General features: G+C 49.2%; 1 protein-coding gene across 2 annotated transcripts; it reads right to left on the reverse strand.

Moving 5' to 3' along the window:
• Positions 1-3,674: 3,674 nt before the first annotated feature.
• On the reverse strand, positions 3,675-13,468 carry SGTA (small glutamine rich tetratricopeptide repeat containing alpha). Of its 2 annotated transcripts, none has more exons than XM_026038820.1 (12): positions 13,417-13,468; positions 12,484-12,631; positions 11,030-11,133; positions 10,739-10,823; positions 9,957-10,056; positions 8,810-8,914; positions 8,493-8,631; positions 7,135-7,197; positions 6,679-6,716; positions 5,727-5,816; positions 5,349-5,472; positions 3,675-5,019 (listed from the first exon to the last, which is right to left on the reverse strand). In XM_026038820.1, exons 2-11 carry the CDS (start codon positions 12,581-12,583, stop codon positions 5,358-5,360), a joined length of 939 nt encoding a protein of 312 aa, XP_025894605.1. In that variant the 5' UTR covers positions 12,584-12,631; positions 13,417-13,468; the 3' UTR covers positions 3,675-5,019; positions 5,349-5,357. The 2 variants fall into 2 exon arrangements, with proteins under 2 accessions (XP_025894605.1, XP_025894604.1); XM_026038819.1 differs by having other exon boundaries at positions 12,484-12,673; positions 13,417-13,464.
• Between the last annotated feature and the right edge of the window lie 113 nt (positions 13,469-13,581).

The following is a 13,581-nucleotide window of genomic DNA, read 5'->3' on the forward strand; positions in this document are numbered from 1 at the left end:
CAGCTCTTGCAGTAACGATATTTGGACACGCGGTGGCAGCACGAGCGCTCCCGACATCTCTGCGCATGCGCGCTCCCCCCTCCCTCTTGCAGTACCCACTTTAGGACACGTGGTAGCAGCAGCGAGTGCTCCCGACTGCTCTGCGCATGCGCACCGTCCCCTAAAAAGACAGGGCAGGACCGCGTATTCCTTTAAAACCTTCCCGGAATCCAATGAGATTGTCTTTTCTTCCAACTAGGGAGGCGGCTTCTTCAAAGCCAGCTGGCGCCTCGAAGTGAAGGGTTAAACAGCATGCTTGGAGCTTATGTTAGTATGGTATTGTAACTGAGTTCGTGGAAACATGACATTGCAAGAAACCGCTTGTATTTGCATAAGATAGTGCTGTCTGCCCTGCCAGTAGGAACTGGAGCATGAAGATAAGAACAAAGAAAAATAGCATAAAAAGGTCGCACTGGAACACTACGGGGTCCGTTGGCGGAACTCCTGCTTGGGATGAGCCCGGACCCCAGCTAGCTGGTATTATTATCTTTACTTTATTTCTTTTGCTGCCAAATAAACCACAACTCTGAGAGATTCTCTTGATGGTGGTTTTGTCCTTCTCTACCGATTTGAAGAACGAACCTAACAGAAAGGCACCGCAAGGTCCAGAACCCGGAATGGGAAGCTCCCAGCACGCCCTGCACACTAGGACATGGCCGCCCGGAAGCCCAGTGACGATAGACTACAGCTGCCAGCATGCCCTGTAGACTACAACATGGCCACCAGGCGATCTGGTGAAAAAAGACTACAACTCCCGGCATGCCCTGCAGATTAAAACTGCTGCACGGAAATCCGGTGACGAACGATTACAACTCCCAGCATGCCCTGCAAACTAAAACATGGCCACCCGGAAGTTCAGTGACTGAAGACTACAACTCCCAGCATGCCCTGCAGAGTACAACATGGCCGCCCGGAAGTTCCCTAACGGAAGACTTCAATTCCCAGCATGCCCTTCAAACTTAAACATGGCCGCCCGGAAGTTCAGTGACTGAAGACTACAACTCCCAGCATGCCCTGCAGAGTACAACATGGCCGCCCGGAAGACTCGTAACGGAAGACTTCAACTCCCAGCATGCCCTGCAAACTACAACATGGCCACCCGGAAGTCCAGTGACTAAAGACTACAACTCCCAGCATGCCCTGCAGAGTACAACATGGCCGCCCGGAAGTTCCGTAACGGAAGACTACAACTCCCAGCATGCCCTGCAAACTACAACATGGCTGCCCGGCAATCTTTTGAGGAAAGACTACAGCTCCCAGCATGCACTGCAGAGCACAACATGGCCGCCCGGAAGGCCCCTAACGAATGAGTACTATTCCCGGCATGCTGCGCAAGGAAACATGGCGCCCGGCAGCGGGGTCCCGGAAGAATCCCGTTTCCGAAAGGACGGGAGAGCCGCGCTCCATGACGTCTCCCGGGAGGAGGGGCCGCGCCGCTCCCTCCGGAACCCAGGAAGCGCCGCAGAGCCCCAGCGGACGCTGCAAGAGGAAGGGGGCTCATACGGGCTCCCCTCCCTTGAAGTACCGATGTTTGGACACGCGATGGCAGCAGCGAGCACTCCCGACCGCTCTGCGCATGCGCGCTCCCCTCCCGCTTGCAGTTTTCATTTATAGACACGTGATGGCAGCTGCGAGCGCTATTGGGAGCTCTGCGCTTCTGCGCCGGCCCTTCACGACGCAGTACCGACTCTGTGACATGGGACCGCAGCAGTCATCGCTGCCAAGCGACCTTTACATTCATCCCTGCTCCCCATCATCTACTTTTGAAGTATCGGCTTTTCGACATATGGGAAGATCAGGCACGGCAGCACATGCGCATGTGCTTTCCGCGGCTAAATTTGGAGCATGCGTTCTCACTGAAAACTTCTGCGCATGCGCACGACCAAGAAGACGGGCACATGCGTACTGCGTGGCGATTTTTGCGCGTGCGCAACGGTGTCACCACTCTGCACATGCGCATTCCGCTTTTTAAAGACAGCGCATCATCCTCAGTATCATGCACATGCGCACTGACACAGCAGCAGCCGACTCTACTGCGCATGTGCACGAGGTTAGTGACACGCATGCATTTTGAGGCGCGCTACCGTGCACATGCATACTATTGCCTCAATGCAGCACATGCGCTTTCGCGGCTAAATTTGGCGCATGCGCTCTTGCCAACCACTCCTGCGCATGTGCATGACCAAAAAAAGGCGAGTACATGCGTACTGCGTGGCGATTTTGCGCGTGCGCAGCGGTGTCACCACTCTGCACATGCGTTTTCCGCTTTTTGAAGACAGCGCATGCGCCCTCATCGTGAGCGTCATGCACATGCGCACTAACAACAGCAGCCCACTCTACTGCGCATGTGCACTAGAAGGTTAGTGGAACGCATGCGTTTTGAGGCGCACAGGCGTACTTTCGCCTCAATGCAGCGCATGCGCCTTCGCGGCTAAATTTGGCGCATGCACTCTCGCCGAACACTTTTGCGCATGCGCGTGACCAAGAAGACGGGCACATGCGTACTGCGTGGCGATTTTGCGCATGCGCAGCGGTGTCACCACTCTGCACATGCACATTCCGCGTTTTAAAGACAGCGCATGCGCTCTCATCGTGAGTGTCACGCAGATGCACACAGTTATACCTGCTGCGGCACCTGTAAAAGCAGAACGTGAATAGGCGAGAGGGACGACGTCTGCCCCGCTTCATCTCGCAGATTGAGGCTTCGCTTAGTCTTGAGGCTCGCCTTGCTGCGCTCCTCTGGACACGGTCTCTTCTGTGCACATGTGGTTCCAAAGGTCCTGCTGGCTTTTGCGTGGCCTCCCCCGGCTTCCATGTGCACGTAGTCCGAGGGCCTCTGCAAGCATTTGTGCAGTCTCCCCCTGCCTCTGTGTGCACGTGGCCCCGACGGCCCTGCATCCTAATGTGTGGCCTCTCAGGGTCCTCCATGCGCACATGGCCCCTGGAATCCTGTGGGCTTTCGTGGGGCTTCCACGGGCCCATGTACGCATTTGGCCAAAGGAGCCGTGGAGGTGTTTGTGCAGCCTTCCCCACCCTCAATGCACAGCTGGCCCCAGGGGACCTGCGGGCTTTCTTCTGGGCTCTCTCAGCCTCCATGCACACTTGGCTTCAGGGGCCCTGTGGACTTTCATGCAGCCTCCCCACCCCTCCGTGTGCACGTGGCTTCAGGGGCTCTCCGGTCTTTCCTAGGGCCTCCCAGAGGCTCTGTGAGCATGTGGTCCCAGGACCCTCTGTGAGTTCTTGCACCCTCCCCCGCTCACTTCGCTGTGCTCTCTCCTTTTTTTTTTGGAGTGGACTGTTGTTCAGCTCTGCACCCTTTGTTCACCAGCCCCCCCCCCCACACACACACCTCTTCTTCCATCAGTGGGCAATTATGATTCTATGAAAGCAGAGCTCACATCCTACACCAAAATCCCTGCCGAAAAGCAGGGAGCATCTGCCTCTTGACCAGGCATTGGCAGAACATGACGAGGTCCAGCCCCTGATTTATGGATAGTGCTTCAGTCAGCTGGGCAAAAGGGATAACAAAGAAAGTGTCCGATTATTTTATTCTTCACAAGTTACATTAACCACGTAGTACTTTTTGGAGCATTTACAGATCAGTTTTTCTTGATATTAATCTTCAAGTACACCTGCTCATTCGCAGCACAGGCCTTCCCAAAAGGGCAGTTTCCATCTCATGCCCATCTGACTCCAAACCAGATGTTTATCTGCCTGGCAATAAGATCTTAAACATGCCTTTCCCAACACAATCTGAATGACTACTTTAAAAAACGATTCTGACATTAATAAAAACCTCTCTGGCTTCAGCAGTAGGGAATTCTAGGGGGGACTTGCTCAAGCTTCCTGGTCATCCAGGGAACAACACAGGCCATTTCAGAGGGCCTGGAAGGCTGCAAGTAACTCTAGAGAGCTACAAGGGCTTCTTTCCTCATGGCACACTACACAATGAGGCCTAATCATTCCTTGTCAGTCCCCCACATTGAGCCAGCAGCCACTCACTATCTTATCCAATCCAAGCAGCGTTTTCGCTCGGTCTGCTCTCTCCAACTGTCAGATGCTCTTTAAAACAGGGGTCCTCTAACCCATCATTAGCACAGTCAGCCAGGTTGATTACTCACATGCATAAAAGACAAAAAAAAAAGCAAAGAGAAAAACCTCTTTAAACATCAAAAACATAATATCTTTATCTTTCTTACTGTCCACCTCTGACTAGTTCACAGATTGGATCATTCCAACAACATAGCCATGATTACTAAACACTAGACAAGCTTTGTCAGAACTGGGAAAGAACCCCAAGAAGTGTCTCTGCAAATACTCACTCTAAAGGAGTAGCCACAAATGAGTATGTTCTACCTGATCAGTCTCAATTCCCTCTCCTAACACATTTACACAAACCTCCGCAGTGATCACCAAGCTCCTGGGGATTAACAGCATTGGCAACATTGCTACAGACCTGAATGAGAAACGTGGTGGCTCTAATCAACAGAAACCCTGTCCTGGGAGGCAAGAAGATCCGGTGATCCCCACACACTACCTTCACACAACTTGTGGCAAGATTGAATGGGGCCGGAATTAACACTTCTTTGAAGTGACACGTGGGCAGTAAAGTGAAGACATCCCATAGTGAAGAGTACACTGTTCTGAAAAAATGGGTAAAAAAATTCCCATGTAGCAAATAACATAGAAATGTAACAATACAGTTAATTTTCTGAGTTTCTTTAGAAAGGTTGTTGATGCTGGTTCATGTTCAGCTTGCTGGGTCTTCCAGAAGAAAAAAAAATGAATGGAAAGGCCAAGGGGGAGGAGCAGGGACAAAGACCAGGAAAAGAAAGCGTGAATCTGTCGTTGACATGCAGGTCACATAGTGTTTTGTTTATCCATTTTTTTTCCCCTCTCATGGACACTTCCAACTCAAGAAATGGCAACACGCACATGGCTTCCAGTTTTTAAAGCAAGTAACAGTTTCCACGGACTGCGCTGCAGAGACAGGAAGACATGTGCAAATTCAGTATTTAGGAAAATAAAGTGTCTTTCTAAGCAGTTTGAATGCTAGATAATGCAATTCACTTGCCAGACACTCAGAGGGTACATGGATATGAGGGATGTAATCTACCTCTCTGGGGCTCAGCTTTGTGTCTCTGAGGTACAGAACTAGCAGTACTGAGGCAGAGCGCTCAGAGCAGGGGAAGGCAGGCACATGGAATTGCTAAATTGAGGCATGAGTCAAATAATGCAGCTACATAAAGAAACCCACTGCAGTCAGCTGGCCACTAGCAGGAACAACCGTGCTGGTGCTAGGGTCTCACCTAGACCACTCATTCCTGCTGATCTTCGTTACTCGCACTCGGAGTCCGACTCCTAATCTGACTTCGTAGCTGCTCTATTAATTCAGGATTCTGCTGCTGCATCTGCTGAGCGAACTGCTGGCCCCTTCAGGAAAACAAGCAACAGTTTCATTAATGTTCTCTCACACAAAGACACACACCCCAACATGGTCTGAATGCTAAGGAGAATTCCTTATGGCTGATGCTCAAAAAAAATCTGCCTTAACAAACAGTTTAGCCACATTACTGAAAATGGCAGAATTTCACTCAACCTCTGTCTTCCTACGTTGTTAGATTGAGAGGTGGTCAGGAGAGCTGAAATCCCTTTACAACTGAAGGCAACAGGAATCCCCTACTCACGCTTGTATGAGGCTGGCAAGATCATTTGTGGCAGGGCTGGTGCCTGTTGCTCCCATTGGGTTATGGCCACCAGAAATCATTCCAGACATGCTGTGGGAACAAATTATTGCTCAGAGCAGGAAACACACAGAGATTTTTGTTTTATGGGGGGAGGGGAGTATCAGCATAATGAGAGCACCTTCCCACAAAGACTGTGAAATTATCTTAGTGAGGGATTTTTCTGCAACAACAACAACTTCATGAATGGCAATAGATTCTAATTGCATCATTAACCTGAACAACATGTAGAAATATTTCTAACAGTGTCAGTTGTTGCCTTTCCAAAGATTCCCCCTTTTGTGCACGAGTCCTACTTTACATTTATTTAATTAAAGAATGCAGCCCTGCCTTCCACAAGATGTTTGTTTGCTCTGCATCAAATGGGATTTACTGACAGGACAGTCTAAACACTGATTCACTCGTGATGAACAGCACAGCTCTGCAAAGCCCTTTCCTCTAAGTTCTTAGCTTACATCTAAGACAGAGCCTCAAATGGTAACAGCAATGGAAGGGGCAGGCAGAAGCAAATGAAGATGATGGCAGATGCTTAGCCTTTTAACCAAGTTGCCTCAAAATATAAATAAGAGTATGAGCTCGAGGAAGCCTCCAATTCACTTTATTCTACCTGGGCTCAGACAGAATGGTCAGGAGAGGCACAAGCCTGAAAGGATTTCACATCTCTGACTTGTTTAGAAGGCATCCAAATGCCCTATCTCCCTTCTGCAAGCATTTCCAAGACCACTGCAGTCTGGAGTGCTCAGAGTACACACGAGCTCAGGATACTGGGTTGCTTTAAAGGCTGCCCTCCACATTTCTGGTCCCGTCACCCACCTCCCCTCTCCCACCACCACAGAGGTCCAGCCCTACTGCCAAAGCCAAACACAGAAGAAATATGAGATGGGATCCAACTTACAGCTGTTGTACTTGTGGATTGTTCATTAGGTTAGATGCCTATTTAAAAAGGAAAAAAAAATGACACCCTGTTTAGTCAGAAATGCCTAGGTAGATATGCAGACGTTGTGCCATTCAACCACAAACAAACTGAAGGCAGAAAGACTTGGAAGCAAATCAACAGGACAAAAATAGCTAAGAGAAACACAGTACAAAACACAAGACAAGGTTGGTAATGCAGAACAGCCCCCCTAACGTATTACTAGGAAAAGCCTGTGAATACTTCACTGACCCTTTTGACTTTAATGAGACAGAAGCACAGTTTCCTCACAGCAACAGTGAAATCAAGAAATGAAATGAAAACAAAGCTGCTAGGAAAATAGAGGATTTTTCCAAGGCCCATATCAATACATTTCATCCTCAACAGACAAATGCACAGACCAGATGCAGCCTGGCTGTGATCTGAGTCCAAATTTACCATACTCATGAAGCCAGGGTTGTTCAGCAAACCAGCTAAATCGAATCCTCCTGGACCTCCAGTCTGTAAGTATAAAGACACCATATGCAGCTGATGAAATGCACTCACTTTCAGATGCAACAAATAGCACGTTACAGTTAGCATTATTTTAATCATTTACTTCAACTGCTATCAGCATCTGGTCTTTAAATCACAGCAAAGTTCAGAGGTTCTGTTCGTATCCATCCTGCATGAGCACAGCCCCCACGTTCATAGACAAAAAGATTCCCTAAAAGAGTCAAAGGTGCCACACCAGTGATGGCAGCGATTGTGCCGCATCATTTGCTGCACGTGCAGTACCAGCTGAGCCATGTTAGCAGGGCACAACTCTAGCCCATCACAAATGCCAAGTTAAACACATTCACTTGACCACCTTTGTGGCTGGAAAAGTCTTTAGAGGATTGAGTCACCTTCAAAACCCTAACTTGGCATGTTCCCGAGTGCTGCATGTCAGCAGTGCACAAATCACTGACTTTGTGGCTGAAAACATCTGTGATTCTTTGCTTAAAAGAAAGTGTCTTTTTAAAATCCATCAAATATTCTTTTGGCATTGCTAACAGGTCACTAGTAAAAACAGCTGAATTTTCGGAGTGACTTTAGTTAGGATGGGTGGTTAAGGCAACAAAACACTTTCAAAACACGCCTCCTGATCACTGTCATTGTCCAGCTCTTCCAAAGGAGCCCAAGGTGACTGTGCCCAAGCAGTGCAGAGGCATTATGCTCTCTGGATTTATTAGAAGTGTTCATGGCCCTATCCCAATAAATCCAACTATCCCCCTCTCTGCATGCTAGATTGCTACTCCAAAGGCGACCCAAGCCCACAAGCCTGTCAGAGCCTTTAACACAGAATGGCAGAGGTTGGAAGGGACCTCCAGAGATCATCTAATCCAACCCTCCTGCTCAAGCAGGGACACCTAGAGCGGGTGGCACAGGGTGGCAACCAGGCACGTTTTGAAGACCTCCAAAGAAGGAGACTCCACAGCCTCCCTGGGCAGCCTGTTCCAGGGCTCTGTGACCCTCACAGTGAAGAAGTTCTTCCTCACATGGAGATGGAGCTGCCTAGGTTTCAGCTTACACCCATTGCCCCTTGTCCTGTCACTGGCCACCACTGAGAAGAGTTTGGCCCCTTCCTCCCCACATTCTCCCCTCAGGTATTTGTACATGTTGATAAGATCCCCTCTCAATCTTCTCTTCTCCAGGGAAAACAGGCCCAACTCGCTCAGTCTTTCCTCATACAACAGATGCTCCATAACACAGCAGGACAGTGAAGAAACCTCCTTCTGCTCTTACATATAATAAGGACTGGTTTCAGAACTTACTGGACTGGGGGTCTCTTTCATTTTCTGTTCAGCTATTTTGAGATTTGACTTGTATGTTTCATTGTCTGGATCCAGCTCCAGGGCTTTTTTATAGTAGACAACAGCTTCTGTGTGTTTATTTAAACTGGAGAGAGCTAAGCTATTAAAGTGGAAATAAAATGAGAAGTTAAATAAGCACTTGCAGTTTTCCTCCATCCTATCAGCTGAAATACTAGGTATTTTTGTAGGACATTCCAGGACAAAACACCATGTAGTGTCACTAGCACAACACCTTTTGAGATCAAAATCCTGGCAAGAAAGACTGCTCTCTTACTTACCCCATTCTTCCGTAGGCTTTGCTGTAGTTTGGATCAATGCCTATTGCTCTTTCACAGTCTCTGACTGCTCCAGCATAATTTCCTAATTTACTGTATGCAGCAGCTCTGGAGGGAAAGGAGAAAGATGGGCATAAAACATTTATTGCCTTGAATAGGCTAAACAAGGTCACCTCTGATTCCTCACCTATCGTACATGGCAAAGTGAAGCGTTAGCTTGACATAAATCCAGGTACTTAAGCAAGTAGGTTGCTATGCAAATATCCAGCTCCACATCCTGTATCAAGGATATCATATGCCAAAGAATTTTACTTCTCCACATCCCCCCTGGGCTCCAGGGAGGCATTCATGTGTTACACCTGCTCTGCAGTTCCCTTGGTTTCTTATTCACAATGACTGTTTTGGCCATACACACCCCATAAAGTAGAAAACTGTTTAGGTGAAACCATAACATGCTCATTCAAGCCTTGGTTTTGCCCCTTATTGACACCACGACTCCTGCCCAACTCCTCAGACTAGATTTCACACAGCTCAAGCAAGGCTCAGCTACAGGGTCAGCTGGAAGCTTTGTTGATAAAATCTCATCCAAAAAAAACCCTCACCATGTCATTAGTATGTGAGCAGGCAAGTTCTTCACAAAACCAGCTGTAGATATGTACTCATGATAAGTAGATAACCAAAACAAAGACCGATTCAAAATCTGTTCTAGTCAACAATCACCTATCCACCAACTTTTACACCACAGAAAATTAGATAATTTACTTGCATTTTGCATACACATCAACATACATAATTCTCAATAAAAAGCCTGCAGTCTGTCTTTTTGCCCTTTTGTTTTCTGTTTCAGTCGCTTCAGATCTGGGCTCTTTATCTCACTTAAGAGTTGTTCACAAGAAAGCAGGCAGCACTGCTTGGCATCCTTGCATCCCATCAAACACCTAAGAAATGTTTGCTCCCATACCCATATCCTATCTAGGAAAGCCAGGGCACAGAGCTGGCAGGAGGCACAGGAAAGTGTCACCGTGAGCTTGGTGGGGGACAGAGCAAGCAACAGCACAAGCACTCTGAGGAATTCTAAAAAAAAAAAGAAGCATGAGTCTTAAGATTCAAGAAGAAGCAAAAGAATGATGCAGAAAGATATACTAAGTACCTGTTGCAAAAATATACTGCATTGGATGGGTTTAATTCAATTGCTTTTCCATAGAAAGATACAGCAGCTTCAAAGTTTTCTGCCTTCATTTGTTCATTTCCTAAAGAAACAGAACAAAGACTCAGTGAAAAGTTAAACTAGGGACAAAGGAAAGCAACGGGCCCAGATCTCTGCTGTACTTCAGAAAACAGAACAAAAGACACACCAAAGGCTTCCACTTTTTGCTAGTCCATCAAGATGCTTGCAGCTATGAGGCTCGTTCAAGAGGGATGGAGGGGTCTGTGTCTTGGCGGCTCCTGGTTACCTGGAGCCCTGTTAGTAGGGACTGCGCAAGCTCTTCAGCACCCTCAGCTGCCCTCCCATTGAGGCTGCACCTAAGGTCTCTTCACAGGAACATTTTGACCTGCAAGTCTGCTGAGCATTGGCTCAAAAAACCTCTCTCTGTCATACATCAGTGTCGATCTCGCTCTCTCACATGGTAAAGAAAAGTCAACACAGACAGGGGAGAGCTGAGCAGCAAACATTCTCTGTTCTACACAAGGTCCTTTTTCCAGATGCAAAAGGAAACACTGGCCCCGCTTTCTATCCAGGTTCTGTGGCAGTTACATTATGCCAACCTACACACCCTCCTTGAGCACGAGCAGGGAAACAAGCAGAAACAGAAGAGCTGATCCCCTTTGGTTTATTCTTCTTTCATGCACTCCCCAGGTGCCAACTGAATCAAGCTTTCCTCCCCATAATCACTTAAACCTCTTCTATACATCAGCTCTAGAGGAGGTTACCTTCAGTCTTGAGTCTTTCAGCTTCAGCTATGTCATCTTCAGAGGGGGTGACGGGCTCTGAATTTGCTCGGATGTGTTCAGGCTCCTTACAAGGAAAGGGAGAATGCTGTGCTCTAATAAGGACTACCACAGAGAAGCAGCGTACTTCTTCCCTTCCCAAGCACTGGCTTTTCAAGCCCCAAACAGTTCACTCTCCCCCTCCACGGAGCAGCACTACCACAGAAAACAAGCAAAGCTGATCCTTTTGGCTACCTGACCGGGAAGGCAACACCTTTTGAGGCACTCACTCACCTTTCCTGCAGCAGCTTCAAATATTTCAGGAAGGGTCCGAGACACAGCTAGATCTTGGTCTTCCATGGAGACCCCGAAAGCTGTCTCCAGGCACTGGATGGCAACTGAACAAGAGTCAACCAATTATCATTCTAAATACATCTAAATAGTTAGCCTTCTCCTCCTCCACAGCACTCAAGTTTACAGATGAACATACCATCAAAATACCCAAATAACCAAGAACACTTCCCCCTCATAGACTTAATATCTGTGGCATATTCTCAATTCTCTCTTCTGCAGGTGTTTTTTGACTGTGTGGGTCTGCAGGTTGCCACTGGCACAGCTAAATGAGGGCAAGATCTTACAATAACCGCAGTTTGTTTAGATGTTCTCCCAGCACCTGCCTCAAGATCAGAAAGGGAAGGTGGGGCAGGGCTGAAAAGTGAGTGCGGGTCTCCTGTGCCTGAGCTCTACGCCTCTTTACATCAAATTCAACAACAGAAAGCAAGTGAACTCTCCTGATTAGGGAGGTGCAGCAACTTCACAGACCCTCCAGTTCCTGTCGTAGAGGGGTGCTGGTTGTTATCCAGCTGGAGCAGCACACCACATCTGTTGTCAAAAACTCAGAGCTGTGCAAACACCGGCTCTGGAACAAGCCGGTCACAACTCCCATGCCCGTGGGTGATTCCAAGGCAGGTGTTGGGGGACTGGATGTCAAAACAACTGGCAACAAGCAAGAACTGGGGCTTTGATAGCATCCCCGCAGCTGTGGATAGCACACAGTGACGACCGCGCTGCATTTTAAACAAGCAGAGCAGAAGTGAGTGACTTGGCAGGCCCTGCAGTTACTTGCAAAGTGGCTGCTCTACTAAGGGGCATGGCCAGAACGAGGACAAGCCAAGCATGACTCTGGCCATAGCCACCTCCCCACCACCTCCACTCCTTTCTGCAGACACATCTGTGCTCTGCCCATGGGACAAACACACATGCCAAAGACTAAGGTATAAGCTCCTTAAGTATATCTTTTAAGATCAGCATGCTCTCATTTCTAGTAAAGCCCCCTGAAAAAGCCTTGGATAAGCACTCCAGTGTGTGCTGTGGAATAGCATTTTGATAACAGAACAGAAAAGCACTCTGCAAGTATAAAACACTTCCATATACCTCTTAACATCACCTCATCCAAGCTAAAATCTGGTAAGTCTCAGACCCAGGATCAAGGTTTTGATCCTGATTTTTGATCCCAAGGTAGATCCCCTCCTCAAGCTAATCTACTGTTGAAAGAGGAGAAGCCAGACAAATAACAAGGCTCCCAACTGCCTGGATATCTTCCTGTGGGACGAGATTAATTTCACCCTTTGACGCAAACCACAGTCCAGCCCAGGAAGACGTAGACAACAGTGACTGTGTCCCCATTGCCACAAGCGTTGGACTGACAGACTTAGAAGCGAAACGAGAGACCCCACATAACCACTTACCTTCCAAGCTCTCCTGAGCATCTGGAGAAAGACCCCCATTTTGTAGCTGGTCATGCAGAAATTGGATGATGGAGAAGGCAAGACGCTTCTGGTCTGCCATTCTGGAGACTACAATCAGCCTATTCAGGCCTCTCGTAATTAAAAATGTCTGCAGAGGAAGAAGTTACATGGTTTGGGGTACTCTTCTAAGCTACAAAAGGAAAGGATAAGGGAACGTTGTGGGACTGGCCGAAACTCTTTGCTCCAGGAGAGACATCTCCATGCTAAGCGTGCCCAGCCCCAGCTCACCCTCTTCCAAGGCAGCAACACAGCAGCGCCCTGCTAGGTGTTATGGGGACAGAGCATCTTGCAGCAACCAAGATAAAAGGAACGCAGAGGAGCTCCCCTCCCAAAGTCCTGTGTAGTTCCAACAGAGGCAACAGCAGCGGGATGCTGCAGCTGTGTGGGGAGCCAAGGCTCAGGCTCAAGGCGCACCCTCCACAGCACAGCCTGCTCAGGCCACATAGCTCCCACGGACCAGGGCGGAACACAAGGACCCCAGAGCGCAGCCCGAAGCAGCGGCTGCTGGAGAGGCCCACGCGGGTCCCATCAGGGGAAGGGGAGCGTTTCAGCTGCTGTCGAGTCCAGGGCCCTCCCTCTCCAGGACCAGAGAGGCTGCAAGGGCCATTTAACCGGGAATTCCGTCTTTGAAGCGCAGAAAACAAACCAGGGAGAAGCATCTGCTTCCCAAAGGCCCCAAAGGAAACACGACCCCGAACGGCGCCGGCGCTGCAGGCAGCGGAGGGCGGGCGAGCGAGAAGGAGTGAGGGAGGCGCCCAGCTGCCCCCGGGGCCGCAGCCCCCACCGAGAGGCCCCGCCAGGGTCCAGCTCTCTGACACGCGCTGCTGCCGCGCAGGAACCGCGGAACAACCTCACAACACCCACCCCACTCACCAGTCGCCTCGACACTAGCCTCAGCCGGGGCGGATGCCACACTGCGCATGCGCATCCCGCCCATTGCACATGCGCGCGCGCTCGCTGCCCCAAGAGGGCCGCGCGGCGCATGCGCCCGCCGCCTCCGCGGGAGGCGGGCAGAGGTGCTTCCGTCGCTCCTCACTG

Source organism: Nothoprocta perdicaria, unplaced genomic scaffold (assembly GCF_003342845.1).
Source record: "Nothoprocta perdicaria isolate Ctin4 unplaced genomic scaffold, notPer1 scaffold_218, whole genome shotgun sequence".
In the NCBI taxonomy this organism is placed as follows: Eukaryota; Metazoa; Chordata; class Aves; order Tinamiformes; family Tinamidae; genus Nothoprocta; species Nothoprocta perdicaria.